The sequence below is a fragment of the Megascapheus bottae genome, chromosome 14 (assembly GCF_031878675.1).
Source record: "Megascapheus bottae isolate mThoBot1 chromosome 14, mThoBot2.hap1, whole genome shotgun sequence".
In the NCBI taxonomy this organism is placed as follows: Eukaryota; Metazoa; Chordata; class Mammalia; order Rodentia; family Geomyidae; genus Megascapheus; species Megascapheus bottae.
Genome location: NC_143522.1, coordinates 16,107,071 through 16,125,874, shown reverse-complemented (window position 1 = coordinate 16,125,874; position 18,804 = coordinate 16,107,071). Strand labels below are relative to the sequence as shown.

Sequence of the window (18,804 nt, the reverse complement as noted above, 5' to 3'; positions counted from 1 at the left end):
TGATACTCTTATTTCCAATTAACTGCTACCACAACTACCACCACCACCACCACCACCACCACCACCACCAACACCAACACCACCAACAACAAAAAAAACAAAACCAGAAGTAGAACTGTGGCTCAAACGGTAGAGCAATAACCTTGAACATCAAAGCTCAGAGGCAGTGCTCAGTCCCTGAGTACAAACCCCAGGACTGGTACACATAAAAAGCGAAGGTAAAAGGAAATACATGTAGATGAAAAATGCCATTATTCCTGGAATCTAAGGAAAAGCAATACAACTGAGAGAAAAGCTTTTAATGTGGTCTCTCCCACATACCTACGTTCTCTAAGAGAGCAGAGATTCTATGAGAATTAGAGTTACATTTACTGACCACAGTTTTGCACCTTGAAACTCTCTCTTCTTCAGAAGTATTAACTTCTTAGTTTATAGAAAGTGTTTAAAGAATTCACCCAATCTGCTCCCATTTATGCATTTCCCACAGGAGGGAAAGCCAAAAACTGACAATTACCATGGCTTAGTACCTGGATTGCTGTGTAACATTAAATCCTCCTGTGGTCAGTGAAAATTTGGTCTTAAAATAAGACTACAGGATCAGCCAGTCCTACAAAGAAAAAGCCATTTGCTCCTTTGCTTCCCACAGAGTTAGAAGAATATATTCTGACAGAAACAAAACAAGTCTGCCAAGACCTGTGCAAATAGAACTATCCTTTCGCCAACAATAAACAGATCTACTCTTGAGCTATAGAGAGTCATAATAGAAATATATATTGCCTTTTATCTTCTTTTCAGAGAATGGAGTGAGGTGTCAGGAGTTATTGCTTTAATATCAGCACAGAAGTGCTATTTTTCTCTTTTGAGCATGAGCATAGGTATGCATGTAACCGCATGTGTGATTATAAGACGGCTATGCTTGCCAGGTTCTTGGCAGCCTTTGGAAAACACATAAAATTGGTTGATAACATCTAATGCAGCCACAGCTGCAAATTGCTCCTATGGAATCATGTACGTTGCTGTCTGGATTTCTGCTCAAACCAAAAGGAAATAAAAGGTAGTACACACTTAGCTGTGTTTCCTTTTACAGAAACTTAATTCAGAAAAGTGGGAATCAGTAAGAGGCTTAATTGATTATTGATTCTAAAGTTTACATTGTCCAAAGGAGTCCATGTTAGAGGGATGTCAAAGACTCAGTCGAGCTTTGGATAATGTTTTACAACTGAGAAACAGAAAGGGCATATACTGATGTACTGAGCTTTCCTACAAATACTAACCAGGCAAGGGGTAATTTCCCCACAAGCAACTGGAATGTCTTATTTTATGCCAGAGCATTTAAGGCTAATAACTCGATTAACCTCCTACCCCCTACTAACTAGATTTATGAAATGCCAAGGGAGTCAGCAAAGTATTAAGCTTTAGCTTGGATATAATTACATTAAAATAGAAAAAAAAAACCTTACTACAAAACTAAGGACTTCCTGCACAGCTAAATTAAAACCTTCACATTTTTCTAATGTAATTAGTATCTTGGTCAAATATAAAGGAAACAAAATAGACCAAAATGACAGATGATTAATCAAGACTTAATATCAAACAAAAAGACAGCATTTCAAATGGATTAGTTGATCTTGTAGCTTCAATTGTCCTTGATTTAATGATACCCATTGGTCTCAATAATGAACAATTCATGTTCTAGTAAAGCCATCTGGAGGATATGAATAGAACTGAGCTAGGATACAGCATTTTTCCCCCTTTTCCCCCCTTTCCCTTTCTGCTATTTGAAAAGAAAAGGTAATAAAATGAGAGAAGGGAGAATATCATATTAAAATTGTAATCCACTTTTCATTGTGAATAACAGCTTTCCCATTTCAGTGAAAAATTATGGGCCATTATAACCCACAAGTACCCTATGACTTTTACAACTCCTGTAGCAGTGAATTCATTTTTTCTCTACACATGGGTCTTATTATGATAAGCATCTTCAGGCATCCTTCCTTCAAACATAGTAATTCACATTCTCTAACTGCATAGAGTATTGGCCATGATAATCATATTTCAAAGACAAAGACTGCAAAAAGCAATTGTTATACAGAGAATGGTGAACGTACCTGAATGCTAGCTGTAGAGCGATTCTTACGGGTTGTGGTAGTTGCCATGGTGGTGGTAGTTTCCAGGACAGTGGTCGACATTTCTGGTGGCATGGCAGTTGTCTGTGTTGTTCCCAAGATTGATGGGACTTCTCCCACCAGACGGACACTTCCATTGATTTTAATGTTAGGGTTGTTCTCAGCCGCCATGTTCAGTACTTTCAAACCATCATAATAGAGCCCCGAAAGTTGGCCTTGGAAGAGGCGTCCTTTGTCCTTTCCACCAATGGCTATTTGCGCCTGGGTGTTGAAGATGGTTAGCTGCCGGCCTAGTGGGTTGGGTGGAGGAAATATTATTATTTTTGTACATTTTCTACCTTGACTTACCTTGTTTGAACTAGCCAAGCATTCAGACAGGCTCCCTTGAGCAATTGAAGTGGGGGAAAAAGAAAACATGGATGACAAATATCCAATATCAACCTTGGCAAGTAACATTTTGTTATGGTTATCTCTTCCACTGCCTAGCTGAAAGGCCTGTGTCATCTGAGTAGTCCAGTCTTTATTTTATATTGTAAAAAAGAAGAAATCTTGGTTCACTGATAAGAACTATTGCAGTTTACATGGATATATACCTGTGAATGAGAGCAATATCTAAATAAGGTGAGGGCTAGAATGAATCAGAGAGGTCTATCATGTTTTTATGCTACAAATTAACATAACAATTAAAAAGAGTGATTGATGCAACAAAACTACTGAGTTTAAAAACTAGGACTGATAAACTCAATTAATTAAAATTAAGAGACTTGGATTCATTGCATACTTATAAGCATGGACATTGTAGTCATCAAATACATAACTTCCTAGAAATCTGATTAGTAAATAATAGTACATCTATATTGACTGTCTATATTAATATTATGACAAATATATATCTACTATATATGGAGGATGAAGAATTTATGTTCACATAACCAAGCCATAACCATATAGACATGGTCATATGACTATGACTTATGGTCACAATATGTGGTGTTGATACAGCTCCTCATCTAGGGATAGGGAAAAGGTGGGAAGATGTCATTTAGCAACAATGGATTTTTAAAGGCAAATGAATATTAATGGAGAAACGAACACATTAAACTCCTTAAATAACACAGAGATATGTTAATGGATTGAAAAATATCAGTGATTTGGCTTATTCAGAGTTTCCATCTGGGGGCTATTTATATTTCTGTGAAAAGAGCACTATCAAAATGAAATCATGGCAGAGTAAGAGTACAGAATGGCAGTACTCAAATAATCTTACTTCTAGCCATTTCTACTTATTAGAAAACATTCTATCTTACTCTGGTTCTTTCCTGGAAAACAAATAACAGCACCTAGAATTCATTATGATTTATCATGATAGCAGCAGGGTATAAGTTCTTCCTTAGTATTATTTCTTTAGATTATTTCTGTCAGCTTTTTTATATGGAGAAAAGATAAAAATATGAATGGAATTAAATATATCCCTTTGATGCCTTTCTTCAGTCAATATGAAAAACATGGTTCTACTTATTCTTAATCTAATCACCTAGTGTATTAGTCATAAATACCTGGAAACAATTTTCTGTTATTCTTGCCTGTTTCATAGAAAGAGATATATTTCTAAAAGTCTAATTTGTTGAACCTCTAATTTATTGAAAAGTGGTATCCTGTTGTTTCTTGGCCCTGAACCTCTTCCACTATCACCAGGTCTTCCAGGATATGCATTTGTAGTATATAATATGAAATACCTTCTCAAGCTACAGTAGCTTGGAAATGAGAAGACAGAGAAGGGAAGATTCTCCAAGTGGATTCTAGACCAGAGTCAACTTCAATCACCTGACAACTTGTAAGAGCCTATTGCACAGAAAGATTTGTAAAACTTTCTGAAAACTGTGAAAGTTACCAGGTAATTTCGTTAGAAAATGATTGGCACTTTGTAAGAATCTCTGGCTCAGAGGAAAGGGATCTGTAGACTTAACATAATTGTGTAGACCTCAAGGGTGAATAAAACCAAATCAAATGGATTCTATGATGATCCCCTCAGATCCTGTAGTATTTTTCTGGACTTTGGCCTTGTGAGATGAAGCATAACACATAATGCACAGAAACATGAGCTAATGGATTAGAGTTCATATGAGTCATAATTTAATTTGGACAATACCTTTTTCCAAATGGGAGCCCGAAACTTACTACAATAGGAATATCATGATGGATGAAAAGAAATGCTTCCTGGACATTGTATAGGCATTTAGAGATGCTTATAGCTAGTTAGAAAATGCTGCTAATGTTTCTAATGGGATATTTCTAAGGCAAAATAAATCAGAATCTCTACACTAGAAACTCTAATGGCAAGATGGCTTTTTCATGTGTACGATTTCTCGTTCATAATCTTCATATATATCTCGTGCACATTTTTTAATATTATCCAGGATTGGTGGTTAGTTAATGGGTAAGTAGTCTGATTACAGAATATTTTACATTCTAATATTCTTGAACCTGCTTTACAATAATAACCTCTATCAGGGTTCCCATCTTGCATTTCTTAGTCGTATTCATTCTGCCAGTGCTAACAAATAAAAGGAGAATCTGGGGCGGGGAGTTTGGCCTAGTGGTAGAGTGCTTGCCTAGCATGCACAAAGACCCGTGTTCGAATCCCCGGTATCATATTCATTGAAAAAAGCTGGGAAGTGGTGCTGAGGCTCAAGTGGTAGAGTGCTAAGCCTTGAGAAAGTCCAAGGACAGTGTTCAGGCCCTGAGCCCAAGCCCAGGACTGGCAAAAAATTAAAAATATAAAAGGCGAATCCAAGAATTCAAACCTGAATTATATTGCCTGGAAATGATGGATTGCCTTCATTTCCTTTGCTAGAGTTTATTTCATAAATTGCTGTTTGATTTTTTGAGATCGACCCAAGAATTTGAAAAGGCTAGATATTTGGAGTTTATAAGATTAAATTGCTGATTCTTTCCTAGTTAACACTGCTTTGACTAATCATTTCTTGGAAGTGAAATACTGGAGAGTGACACAGGAAAAAGGTTTGTGTATGCTTCCTTTTTTCCATCACATCATAGGAAGCATTTGGGTTTCTATTTGCCTATCTGGTTTCTTCTTCCTCAAAACTTTCTGCTAGCCAGATATCTGTACATTGGTTGAGATGAGTACTAACAAAGCTAGAAGAAGAGCACCTTCTCTGTCTTTCTTTCTCTTACTGTTCCATCCTCCAACTGATTTAGCTCTCTCAACTAGGTGGAGAAAAGTGCATAAATGAGAAAAGCCATTATTAGTTTTGCCTATGAATGAGGTGGAAGTTTCTCTCAATTATTTTTCCCAAGTGATTACAAAATCAATACCAGATCTCATTCTTATTATTATAAGTTCTTAGGATCAATAATTTTTGATTAATTGACCATTTTATAAATGTACATTGACATATGTGCTTGTGTAATATATATAAATATATATATATATGCACACATCCTGGTCTGATAATTGGTGTTGCATAAATAATATAAAATTTGGTTACATATTCACATAGGAATTGAAGCAAGAAACTTTTTGTTTTGTTTCAAGTACACATCTTCTAAAAAGTTATTAACTGTTATCTCATGTGGACATCAGCTCCACATATGCTTAAATTAAATCTTTGCTTGTCCTCAGTCAGTGTCACACAAAGACAAATTAATTAAAGCTTAGAACATCCTTGGGGAATAGGCAGTATTATTTCTCTTCTCAGAGAGGAAATCTGAGACATAGAGTTTAAGTGGATTGTCTAAGGTCAAAAAGTCAGTCAATAGCAGACAGAGATTTGGGAATGGTATCACCTAACTCTCTTCCCTGAAGCCAGAAATAATTCAGCAGAGGCATTAAGCACTTTCTAATACATCTGTCTAAACATCCTTCTGTGTTTAGTTTTCCAAAACCATTGTCTTTGGAGGATCTTTCGCTACATGTTTTCTGTTCTTTCTCAGAGTAAAGTCAGCTAGGCAGAGGAAGAGCTAAAGCAATAGAACAAATGTTACTCTAATTACATAAACAAGTAATTTCAGTGGAAATCATATACAAGAGAACCGTAAGAGTTTTCATGAAGTCTTTTCAATATTTATGCATTGACAAACATATATTTGATAAAGAAACTAAAATACCTCCCTCGGTCCCACTACAACCACCCTCTCCTCATCCCAACCCTTCACTTCTATATCCAAATGAATCTTTCTCTATGAAAGCCAGCTGATAAGGATGCTATCACAAAGAAAACTAAAAGCTTACTAATTGCTGTATAATGGTTTATACAAATGAAAATGTCTGGCATGCTATTAAACTTAGATTTCAAAAGGCAATGGAGTAAAATAAATAGTACTAAACGTAAAATTAAATGAAACAACAACAAAAAAGTTTTCTCAGGCACATGAGAGTCAGACATGCATTTAGTTGCCTCTTCCTTTTTCAAAGTGAGGTGATCATTGTTTTTATTGTTAAAGGGACTTTATGATCTAGTGATTACAAAACAGAATTATTTGCTTTTTAGGATTATTCTTAATTTATTTTTAATTAGGCCACATATATGGGGAAACAGGGCAAACAGTTAAGACTTGGTGCGGATTCTCCATGTTCAAAAACCTGCGCATCTTCATCCAACTTAAAACTATCACCAGTGCTAGTTCCTTGAGTGGTATAACATGTAAAAGCCCGGATTACTCCTTTCAGAGAACTCAAATAAGTATCAACAAAATTTAAAGGCTCACTTTAGGTCTTGAGCTACAAATAGCATACACTAACTCAGGAAAAAAAGACAGAATAGATAGTTTTTACAGATAGAGAACATTCTTCACTGTAAAAAATAATTTATCTTATAATCATTCCACCAAGAGTTATAAGGATTGCCCTTTTATTCAGAGTGGTTATTTCCTTCTGCAGCACAGAAGATACTGCTTTGCCTTTCATGAGCCTTTCCTATTCCCAACTGATTGACTTAGCTACTTACACTTTGGTTACACAAAATAAATAAATAAAACACACAAGGGTAAAACACAACCAAAATGTAAAACAAATTTTGTGTTGTTTTGTTGCAGGCAGAAACTAGAATGCAATTAATCTAGCATAAAACTTCTTCCACCAATGGAGAGGCAAAAATTAATCTTTCTCATTCTTTTCTTTGTTTAAAAACAAATGTAAAAACACATTCCTTTATGACATTTGTTTTAAGCAGTTTAAGTTACAACAGTCAGTCTATGATTTTTTTTCCTTTTGGTTAACATATAGTAAAGCCAAAAGAGCCTCAAGATATGAGTTTAAAGGACACTTTTGAAATTCTTTAGAAAGCTGTGGTGTGTAAGGGAATTTAAAGCAAATTAACAAATAATGTCATGCAGTGGTTAAATTGCCATAATACATTTCTTTTCTTTTTTTTTTTATAAGAGGTTCCTGGAGTTTCTTGTTTGTGCTTGTCCCACTGACAGCAGGCTAGATGTTAGTTAGTCCCTTTAACTGTGTTTTAATGGCAATGTATTATAGCATGATTTATCAACATATGGCAGGTGGAAGCTGACACAAATTATAATGAAAATTAAAACAGTCATTTATGCAGCAGGCGATTATCATTTAAGGAACATTTATTTGCAGGCTTTAAAAATGAGGGTTTAGAATCAAATGATTTTAAAATGAAAGTTTTAACGACGGTTACCTTTTTCCTGTAGCCATTCTTCTACGGGCCGGTTATATTTGAAGGGGATTTTCTGTTTTACCATTTGGAAGCGTTCATTATCAGTGTTGCCTTTAAAGTTTAAAAAACAGCTTAAAGAACAATCTGAAAAGTCAATAAGTCATTACCAAAAAAAAAGCATCCTAGATTTTTTTTTGGTTTATTTTATGAAGTTTTTTAGAGATAGCTATCAAGTTATCTTTAGTAGAGGTGGAGTTGAAGTCACTCTGCCCCAGTAGGCATGTTTTAGGTCAGGTTAATTCCAGCTAGGCACTCTTTCATCATGTTTTGGCATGGGAAATGGAACAGGAAAGATTTGGTTGTTTACAGAAACAGAGTTCATTCACTCTGTCTTCGTTTCCACCCAATCACAACCTAATTGATCCAATTGAGACACATAGATCTTCTCAGCCTGTGAGTAATATGTCTGACAAGTCATTGTCACAATGCCATCACAGAGCCTGCATAGCCCACTATGACTAAAGTGTGTCTCTATGGGAAGAAAAGGGATATATTCTTCTGCATTCCCCTCTCAAGAATTTGCAGAAATTCTTCTTTTTAGCAGAGGACGCCAAGGAAAACAACTGAAATCCTGGTGGTCAAGAGAGATATTTTACTCTATTTACAAGACCCTGACATTAGACCACCTCTGATCTCCTTAGATCTCTATTAATTTCCCCAGATTTGCTGCATATTTAAAAGGAACAAATAGTTACTATCTCAAATTCTCTCTCTTCATCCTTCTCTGGTACTCTTTGTTTCTCTTTCTTTCTCCTTTTCGTTCTCCCTGCCTTTCTCCTCTCCTCTTCCTCCTCCTCCTCATCCTCCTCCTCTTCTACTTCTTCCCTTTCCTCCTTCCTCTTCCTTTTCTTCTCTCTCTACTCTGTCTCTGTCCTCTTTGTCTCTCTTTGTCTCTGTTTACCGTTCATCTTCCTATAATGGATACAAGTATCCATTCATAAAGTCTGTTAGAGATGCTGGTATGTCTCTTCTTCCTTTAGTAACTGTTATTACCACTCCTGAATGGTTTCTCTAATTAGGAGAGACATCCGAGATTGGTGTTGTAGAGATATGCCCCTAATGAATACGCTTCCAATAACAAAATAATGAAGCCATGCTTTGGTAATTTTTCTATCTCATCAGCCAGCCCTGCATTGATCTAGAAGAAACTAGTGAATTGTAATTCATCATTTTTGATTCATAGACCTATATTGGAATTTAGGGAACTCAATTCCAAATTACCAGTATTTTTTTAAATGAAATAAAAATCCCCAAGCAGGTGGCTTAGAAACAATTTCCTAATAATTATGAAAGCCAGGAAGAATATTAGGCTTAAACACAGCGTTGGACTGGGTGAATACAATCATGCCACCTCATTTCAAATGTGGGGCCCACTCTGTCAGTTGATATTGGCTAAGAAAATTTCACGTGTGTGTGTGTGTGTATGTGTGTATGTGTGTGTGTGTGTTTTGTTTTCTTCATACGTGTGTCTTTGTATGTTGAGGTGATCTGATGTATTAGGGGATAATGGTTTCCCACCGGCTCACTGGCTTCTCAATGAACAAATGATTCCAAGAAGCTGTCTCTTCCTTAATTCCCTGGAATCTGTTTTGTTTTGTTTTAAGAAAAGCTCATAAGAGAGGCAGCTGTGAGCTACTTGGAGCCTAAGTTATAGAGCCTATGTGGTTAGCGTAAAGAATAACATACTAACATAAAAAGGAGGTTGTGGGCACGGTATAGCCCAAAGGGACAGTACTTGTCTATCATGCTTAAAGCCCTTGGGTTAATAATCCAGTAGTGCAAAACAAGCAAACAAAAACATACCAGAGGCTAATGTGTTTAAACTGCAACAATAGGAAGAAAAATTTATAGTTTTGGATTACTGGGAATAATTTTAATTTTTTCTCCAAGTAGCCTATCTTGAAGAAAAAAAAGTAATAGGAGGAGATGGTAGGCAAAGATAAAAACAAAATAACTGGGAAAACTTGATTTCTTGGTGTTTCAATAAGCCTATATTTAAGGAAGTTACTTTTTTACCAATTGTTACTGATTTCTGATCACTTTAATGGTTTTTCCTGGCATATTTAGAATTCTATTAATCTAAAATTAATTAGTATATAGTGTAAGTTTTTAAAATTTAAAAACAGAAGGGTACTTTTCTGAGAAGTACCTATATTTATTAGACTAAAGATAAGAAACAACCCAGCAAGTATTCAATATGGTAAGGAATGTTATTGATTCTCTAAAGTTTTCAGCACAGTGGAATACTATACCAAGAAAGTGAACTGTGTCAGAATTGCCATGAATAAATTTTATTAATTTAAACTTTCTATATTTATCCCGATTGGCTCCAACATTAAGTAGAGTCAAATTCTACTCATTTGGAATAAATGGGTGAACTCAATGACAAATATAAAACTATATGTTCTTAGTAACTTAAAGGGAATAGTCAGATATAACACAAATTCCAGATATGTTATATTAATTAATGAGCTGTGTGCTTTTAATTTGCATACATAAAGGCTCTTGGCCCTGCTAAAGATCCAGACACTCATCTAACACTTTTAAGTAGAAACTTAGGTTGTAGTATGGTATATCTTAGCAAAATAGAAAGAAAATGTTGACTAACCATGAAGTAACATAGTGGGAGAACAGCATAGCTGTGATTTAACCTTGACCCTTGTAAAAATAAATAATCAAGAGTCATTCTCCTCCACCTCAGCTTTAAAGACATTTAGAATACATTTTAAGTTTTCCACACCAGACTGATAGTATCTGGCCCTCAGGACAGCAACCTAGCATGCTGTTAATAGTTGTGAAGGATGAAAGGTCATTTGAAAAACCAAGCTTGGTTTAAATCACCACATTAGCATTGTTCTTAGTACCTTTTCATAGTTCTTGTTGGTTTTTTATTTTAATTTAGGTCAAACACTAGTAAGAATTGTTTTAGAAATCTGTGCATGAGACTGAGTTCATTTTCCCAAGCCCCATTTACTAGATTAACTGAAGAACAGACAGCTTTCTCTATGAGAATTCAAACATACGACTATTCCATACATCGAACAAATGTCATCAAATTTATACACATTCTTATTAAATCCTCATTCACATGCAGTTGTATATTTTGGTGAGCAACCAGAATGAAAATTTGAACAAAGAATGAAGTCAATTCTTCAACACAAATAATGCTATATTTAAGACAGAACGTCCTTATGAATAGTAATGTCATAGTAACGTCATTAAAAGGTGACATAGCTACATGATTAATTTTACAAGAAAATGCAATAACTGTACTTCTTAACTATACAGAGAAACTGATAATGCATAAGGCAATAGATCTTTAAATATATCTTCAAACAAAGAGTTCTTAAATTAACCATATGAATTTAACACCAACATGCAACAGAAAAATCATTAGCTATATTTTATTCTGCTTAAATATGTATGTGTTCAGCCTTTCTATTTTGGGTAATGAACTGAGATTTCTATCCCATTGGTTTTCTATGGGCCATTGGCTCTACTATCAGTGTTTCAACTCTTGGAGACATGTACAAGATGCACTGTTGAATTGTAATATTGTAAAGAGCAAAATACTCTCATTTGAAATTACTGTGGCTCAACTGGTTCATACACATCTCTAACCTCTATACAGAACTACCTCATATTTCCTATATCTTGCTGGATCCATTTAAGATGAAAGGCAACTGAAGTACAATAAGATACTGACTTACATCAATATATTCTGATATACATTAGAAACTTATTAATAGCTCTTCAAATGTAAAATATTTTTAAGTGAAAAACTAAAAGAAAGAACTCTTGTATAGAACAGAAAATATCAAGATTAATACTATTCATATGATTTTTGGACATATGTACTTCATCAGTTATAGTAATTATGGTAATTATGAAATTATGGTAATTTTCTTAAGCCCACATGATATAATGCAAGAGTGAAAGACATAGGATGTAGCCACAAATCTAACTTTTCTTTCTAATTTTGTCATTGGTAAATTATGCTACCTTAGACAAATCACTTAAATTTTCTTTCCTCATTTCTCACTTTACCATAGTATTTAGTATAAATTAATAGGAAGCACAATGTGTGTATGTATGCACGCACATGCATGCTCTCAAAGCTTTTGAAAGTCTTAAATTCACAAACCATGGCTGAATGCTGGTGACTTCTATCTGTAATCCTACCTACTCGGGAGGCTACCATCTGAGGACTACTACAGTTCTAAACCAGCCTGTGCAGACAAATATATAAGTAGAGATGTGGCTCAGTAGTACAATACTAGTCTTAGGTTAAAAAAAAAAGCAGGAATGTGAGGCCCTGAGTTCAAGCCCTAGTATTAGCACAAAAATAAACAAACAGTGAAATCACAGCTATCTCCCAGCGATTTTATAAAGGCAATCTTGCAAAGATCAGTTTCCCATGAAAAATCAAACATCCCAAACAGTCCTCATATACTCAACTGTTGCTTTTATAATTCTGTATCATCAAAAATATACTTGGCTAATTGCATTTCCAAAGTAAAATAGGTCTCTAAAATCACTGAAAAGAGCAATCCAGGCATTGACAAATGTTATTTCTTGGTCTAGTCACAGGTAATGATGATATACTACTGCTAAGTTAAGGGAGAGCAGCTTAAAGGTTCTGGCAATTTGCACCAGGTTGGCAGAAAATGTTGTTTTGCAAGTACATATTAATACCACCTGAATTGTTGGCAAGCACGTGGACATGCTAATAGGCAAAATGGAACAGCATTCACCTGCATGAAATTAATGCCAGAGGCATTTTGCATTTTGTTCGAACATTTGTTTTGAGGAAAAGTTTTCCTTTGTTGCTTTGTTGACAGTAAAAAATTAAGTGTGTGTCTAATGAACAGAGACTGAATAGTATGCACGAGAGCTAGAGGCAGAAGAAAATCAATATGGGTAGTTCAATGTGCTCTAGATCAGAGGTTCTTGTCATGCATCTGTCCCTAAAGAACACTTGGTGAATTTCACAGCAAATATATGCTACTAAAGAAAAGGACCTCAGGAAACTCTTCTGAACTTGGCCCTGGCTCTACTCTTGGCAGTGGCCCAGAGCATCTCCGAGTCAGGAACACAGTGTGCTGCCCAAAGGGCAGAGTGCTTGGCCACTTGTAAGTGATGGATGGACCTCACTAAAGAACTAATACCTTGTATTTATAAAGTGCCTTTCAACCAAGGAGCTCAAAATGCAATTATAAGCATCATCTCATTAATCCTCACAACATACCTTTGGGGAAACAAGAGGAAAAAGAGGGGGGTGCTATTTATATTTTGTGAGCCTTGATCCTTTAGTGTACCAAGGTAAAGAAATTAATCTCTTGGAATAGAAATGTGATCTCTTGGGAGAAGTGAATTAATAGGCCTAGAGCACAAGGGCATTATTAAGTAAGGGAGCTTTGGTGAACTTGTGTAAGTGGTTTCCTGGTTCAGAGAAAAGCAACTCTTCTAAGTGACAAGAGGCTGACCCTGGAAAGCAGCATGGATCACCCAGGCAGATCCTGACTTGACTGGAAAAGCTCACTTAACACATGTATTTTGGATATATTTGGAGAGGAAGGAACATGGACAAGTTATTTTTTACTGATACCACAGTATCAGTCTACAATCTCCAGGAGACAGATGTTGAGGTTGATTTCTAGGTATAGCTTTAGACATGGTCTTTTCTATGTCTTGGGCTTTGTGGCTGGCTGAAAACAAGATTTTCATACATACATATTAACACTGATCATCTTTTTCATATCCTAAACATACATCCAAAGGCCATTTCTATGAAAGTGCTACAGTGCTAAACACTACCTTGAGGCTATAATTAGAATATACATCACCAAGTGTTGTCTTTCCCTGAATTTTGAGGTCATCCTTAATTCTCAGTCTGAAGTTCAATTTCCCCAGAGATTTTACATATTTTTCTCAACCTTCTAATCCAAGAGAGATGAATAAAAATCAGGTCTACGTAATCATAAGATATTCATTTGTCTTCATAGCTTAGAATACATTCAAGGAACTTTTCATGGAAATTTCTCCAGTGTGATAGTTCTAGATGGCATAAATTATTTATTTAAAAGCCATTCACAAAAATGACACGCCATAAATTAACAATGCACACACTGAAAATATATTTGCTTTCTTTCTTCAAATGTCCTCACTTCTTTCCTTTCCTAATTCTTCTGAAATATGCAGTGAAATAGACCCATTGATTTCAGTGTGTAGATTTTATTTGGCTTTTTTTTGGTAAACATACTTCTGCTATGGTTAATATGCTTTTATACCTTTAAGCTTTAGGGACCTTTTTGTATGTAAAATAGGGCTTGTAATAACAATTGTAACATAGGATTGTTTGAGAAGTAAGTGAGAAACACTTAGCAAAGCCTGTGGCCGACAAGTGATCAACAGAAGTATCATTTTGTTTTTGTTTTTGTTAGAATAAGCATGGAATCTGAAGAGTTACATTTAAAAAGAAGGTACATATAGATTCTATGAAGAACTCAAATAGTAAAATTGTTTACAAAGCTTAAGCCAATGTAAAACAAAATAAGTCCCAGCAAATGGATACTTAAGAGGGGAGTTAGCCAAAGATATAAAGAGGTAGACAGATAAAGGAGAAAAAGGGGAAAATGCAGTCAAGAATTCATTGTCTATACAATACAATGAAGAAAAATAAGGAAAGAGTGGGCCAAAAGTGGGTAAAAATATGGAAGGGATGACACAGATCAGAGAGTATTATATGCATAAACAGCTTTGTTAAATGGCAAAAAATTCAATGCATATCCTATAAAATTAAGAAAATTGGGGTGAGAAGAATGGATCAAGATGTATATATTCATAAATGGATTAGCTTAATGGTAGCTCCTTTGTAGAGCTACTTAAAGATGATAAAATTATTTAAGAAATGAAAAATCCTTAAATTGGTCTACAGAAAGAAGAAAGAACATTCCAAGAGAATTATTGAACATAAAAAAGAAGTGTCAACTGTTTTCACATTTCATCTACAAACTAAAGCTTAGACATTCTTTCTTCAGCCACTTGACATAGGATTTCCCCAGGGCTTTCTTTATTACTTATCACTTGTTACTTATTCTTGTTACAAAAGCCACAGTGCTATTAGAAGTCTCGTTCTTCCCACGATCCATCTTCTGTGTGTGCCTATACCCCATGTGAACACACAGCTCCTTTTCAGCCTGGTGCCTTGCAGTTCTCTCAAATCAACTTTTTCCTTTCATTCTTCTTCATCCCCATTTCCTTTTATTCCCCTTGGATTGCCTCTTTTTTTCCTAAACAGAACTCGAAACTCCCAACTCAGAGTCAGAAATGTTATAGGGTATTTGCTATAAAATTTTGCTCATTGAAACTTGCACATGAAGTAGTCCCACACTGCTCAGAAGACAAGTGGGAGTACTGAGAGGATATCACTCGATGGACATCCTCATACCCACTGAGGCAGCTGTGGCATTACCATAATTATGCCATAGTAATGGAATTTCTTGGAAGTCTTTTAGATTGTGTTGGCTAGCTTTTACTAACAGAAAACACCCACGAAAGTAACTCAAAAAGATGAAAGTTTGGGACTGGGATTTTGGCCTAGTGGTAGAGGGCTTGCCTAGCATGCACGAAGACTCAGGGTTCAATTCCTCAGTACCATATACATAGAAAAGCCAGAAGTGGTACGGTGGTTCAAGTCGTAGAGGGGTAGTCTTGAGGAAAGCCCAAGGACAGTGTTCAGGCCCTGAGTTCAAGCTCCAGGACTGGAAAAAAAAATAGATGAAAGTATATTTTGTCTCATAGTTTTAGAGGTTCCAGAGAGAGACTTGAGGTTAAAGGACTCACATTTCTTCAGGCTTGGAAGAACCAGTACATCATGACAGGAGACTATGACAGAGGAAAAACTGTTCATTACCAAGAAATAAAAAGGGAGGGAGGAAGGAAATGGGTCATCGCACACTCCCCTAGTCCTCAATGGCTTGAGGACCTTTCATAAGATCACATCTCATACAGGCTCTCCCTCGACACACCCCAAAGTAGGGACATCATGATTCCCATGCTTTTCACACATAGGGCTTTAGGAGGCATTGAAAATCCAATTGTACAATAGACCAACTTTGAGTTCTAGGCCAATACATAGACACAGATCCTCCTCTTGGTATCATCACGAACTGAAGATACCATTAGGTAAAAATACATTTAAGATACAAGGAATATAGAATGCTGTTTCTTATCAACATCTTCCTTGTAAAGTATCAGTTTGTTCTTTTAGGGAGCATATATTTGACCCGGAGCTACCATTTTGCTGTGTTTGCCCAGCATCAAGGGAGTGTATCATAAACCATACATTGCTAACCTAAGAAGAGACAAAAATGGAAAGTATGATCTATGTTAAATACATATCACTTTTGCTCCATAAGTTTTTTTTAAAGAAAAGCTGTACATTGAATTGTTATGTGCTCTGTATGATATATGTTATTATTATAGGTCTGGAACTGGCTGCATGTTATTTCCAAGAATCTAAAGAATTATTTTTCCATGTACCAATCTCCTATGGCCTGATTAATATATTTATCACTAACAGGTTGTCTGAATTCTAGTTCTGCACCACAATGCATTATGTTTAGTTTCAACTAAAACTCAAGACAGTTTTCAACTTAATTGCTTCCCAATATTATTGGAGGATCCCACATTTCTGAAAGGTGTTTTTTGAGCTTCAGAGCAGGACTTTAATTATATCCTCGTGAATTTATTCATTGTGTCTCATGAAAGCGTATAAATCTGATAAGAAAATGTTTACTACTAGTTCACTTGTTATTGTTTGTAGCAAAAGATACCTCGCTCAGCAAATGTAATAAGCTTGACGTTTGTGTCTTCATTTTAGCCTGAAATTTTCAACAGGATAGGGAGATTATGCTGTGGCTTTAGAATGTTAAAAACTTTTAGAATGTCTTTGAAACTTTTCTAAGAGGTGATGCTTGATTCTCCAACCTTGAAAATTCAGTGATGTGATTCAAGAAGTAAAATCTGGTGAGGGTGACATATGGATTTAGGGATTAAGTCATAAAAGGCAGAGACTTTCTCTTTCTGGAATTACTCTTGCTGAGGAAGTGAGGATCATATCATGAATGTTGTAAAGTATATAAGGCAAAGAAATGAGCCAGAAAAGACAAAAAAACAAGAGCCAGACAATATGGTCTAGAGTCACTTCTTGTCCACATACATGTAAGGAATCCGCCATACATTCTTATCTCCCAGCAATACATGAGCTTCTATCTGTCTGCTGCCTTCACATCTTGGGTGAAACTTGACAGATACCTTGAGGGAGAATCACTCAACTAAGCTTCTCCCAAAACCTGACCTGAAGAAACTATGAAATAAAGTAGAGTAATCTGCTACAAAATAATATAGATATAAAGCAACTAGAGACCTTCATCTGACAGACTATAGAAAAATCACAAGAAGCATTCATACCTCTTTTTGTTTATACTTTGGGGAAGGGAGGGCAGGGAAGACAGTACTCTCTGGGTTTGATATCTGTAACATTCCAACTTGCCAATGTTGCTAATGTTCCTCAAAGAAAGTTATGCTAATTCATTAAGATTACTTTTGAGGAGTCCATGTTAGTCTCTGAACATTTCCAGGTTCTTTGCTGAACATGGTTAAGTGTGTACCAACTTTTCTGTCAAATGAAACACTGGGGGGGAATTTGTACAAGTTTCAAATTCAAGGGAGCTACCTTCTAATACCATGTCACATTTAGACCACTTTTCCCACCCTTGCTTTTTATTCTAATTTACTCCTTTTAATTATTTTCCCATGAGCACTACAGGGGATTAGATTGCAAGTTTTTTTTTTTAAGTTATCATAGGTTATCTCTCATTTAAGTCTTAGGAATTTGTTCTCCTTAGACAAGTTCTCTCCCATTGTTATTATCTCTTGTGGAGAATGAAGGATAAATTTGTCCTATTCTGTTTGCACACACGTCTGTGGTCTGAGGAATCTTCTGGTGATAGATGAATATGTACTCGTAGGAAGCAGGGTGATCACAGGACTGTTAAGTTGTCTCATTAGCAAATTCCTTTTTGATTGAAATAAAGTAGTTCCTTGGCAAAGAGTGTACTAGAACTTAATGCTTCTTATCTGAAAGAAGAGTCTAATCATCCTAAGATTCAAAAGACCTCAAAGATAATTTAACTTCTCTAACTTGATGTCCTTGCAAACTTCTGTTTAAACATTATTGGAAAAAGTCCTCCTAGCAAAGACAGGCATCAGAGGACAGGTTTGAAAGAGAGTTTTCTCTCTAGAAAGGTACTAATTAAAAATTGTCGATGTGATCACTTACTGGGTCACATGGCATTTTCAATGCCTCAACAGTACATTTAGTACTATGCACCATTTAGTATAAGACTCAGAGGTCAAATACATATGATTGCAGTCTGGTCCAAGAATCAAAACTTTCCAGTACAGAAATGCCCTGAGGAAATTCAATCTCTGTAATATATCTCGAATTATACAATGCCTCGTTAACTCTACTTGGAAAATTAATTCAAATTGATATGTTTGTGAGAACTGCCTCAAATCTGGGTACAGAGAATAATGATAAACAGCTATGTATTAAGCTCAGAAAAAATATCCATAAACTTTATGGATTTTTTTTCAAGGAAGAAGGGAGGAAGAAAATAACAAAGAAAACAAAAGAACAGGACAATACTCCCTAAAAAACAAGTGATTTATTGTACCTACTTCAAGCAAATTTAAATGAAGTATTTAAAAGCATACAGAAAGATTATAAACAAGGCTTCAAACTTATTTTTAAATATAATTAAATTTAAGGGAACATGAGCAGACACACTGAGGGGGAAAAAAATGAAGACTTGGATTTGGCAAGAAGAGCCAAGATTAATTCCAAACATTACATCCTAAAGAAAAGAAAAAAAAAAAGAGAACTCCCTAGTAAAACTCACTAATTT

The 18,804-nt window shown here is 35.5% G+C and overlaps 1 protein-coding gene across 22 annotated transcripts in view; it reads right to left on the bottom strand.

Annotated features, from left to right (window-relative positions):
• The window catches only part of Nrxn3 (neurexin 3), a 1,458,248-nt gene that overhangs the window by 134,596 nt on the left and 1,304,848 nt on the right, over positions 1 to 18,804 (bottom strand). For 13 of the 22 annotated variants that reach the window (XM_090344617.1, XM_090344623.1, XM_090344627.1 and 10 more), the window contains 2 exons: positions 7,793 to 7,882; positions 2,109 to 2,416 (listed from right to left, as the gene is read on the bottom strand). In XM_090344617.1, the coding sequence (XP_090200743.1) occupies positions 2,109 to 2,416; positions 7,793 to 7,882 (398 nt within the window). The remainder of the gene's footprint in view (positions 1 to 2,108; positions 2,417 to 7,792; positions 7,883 to 18,804) is intronic. The other 9 variants (XM_090344621.1, XM_090344638.1, XM_090344626.1 and 6 more) reach the window with 1 other exon arrangement.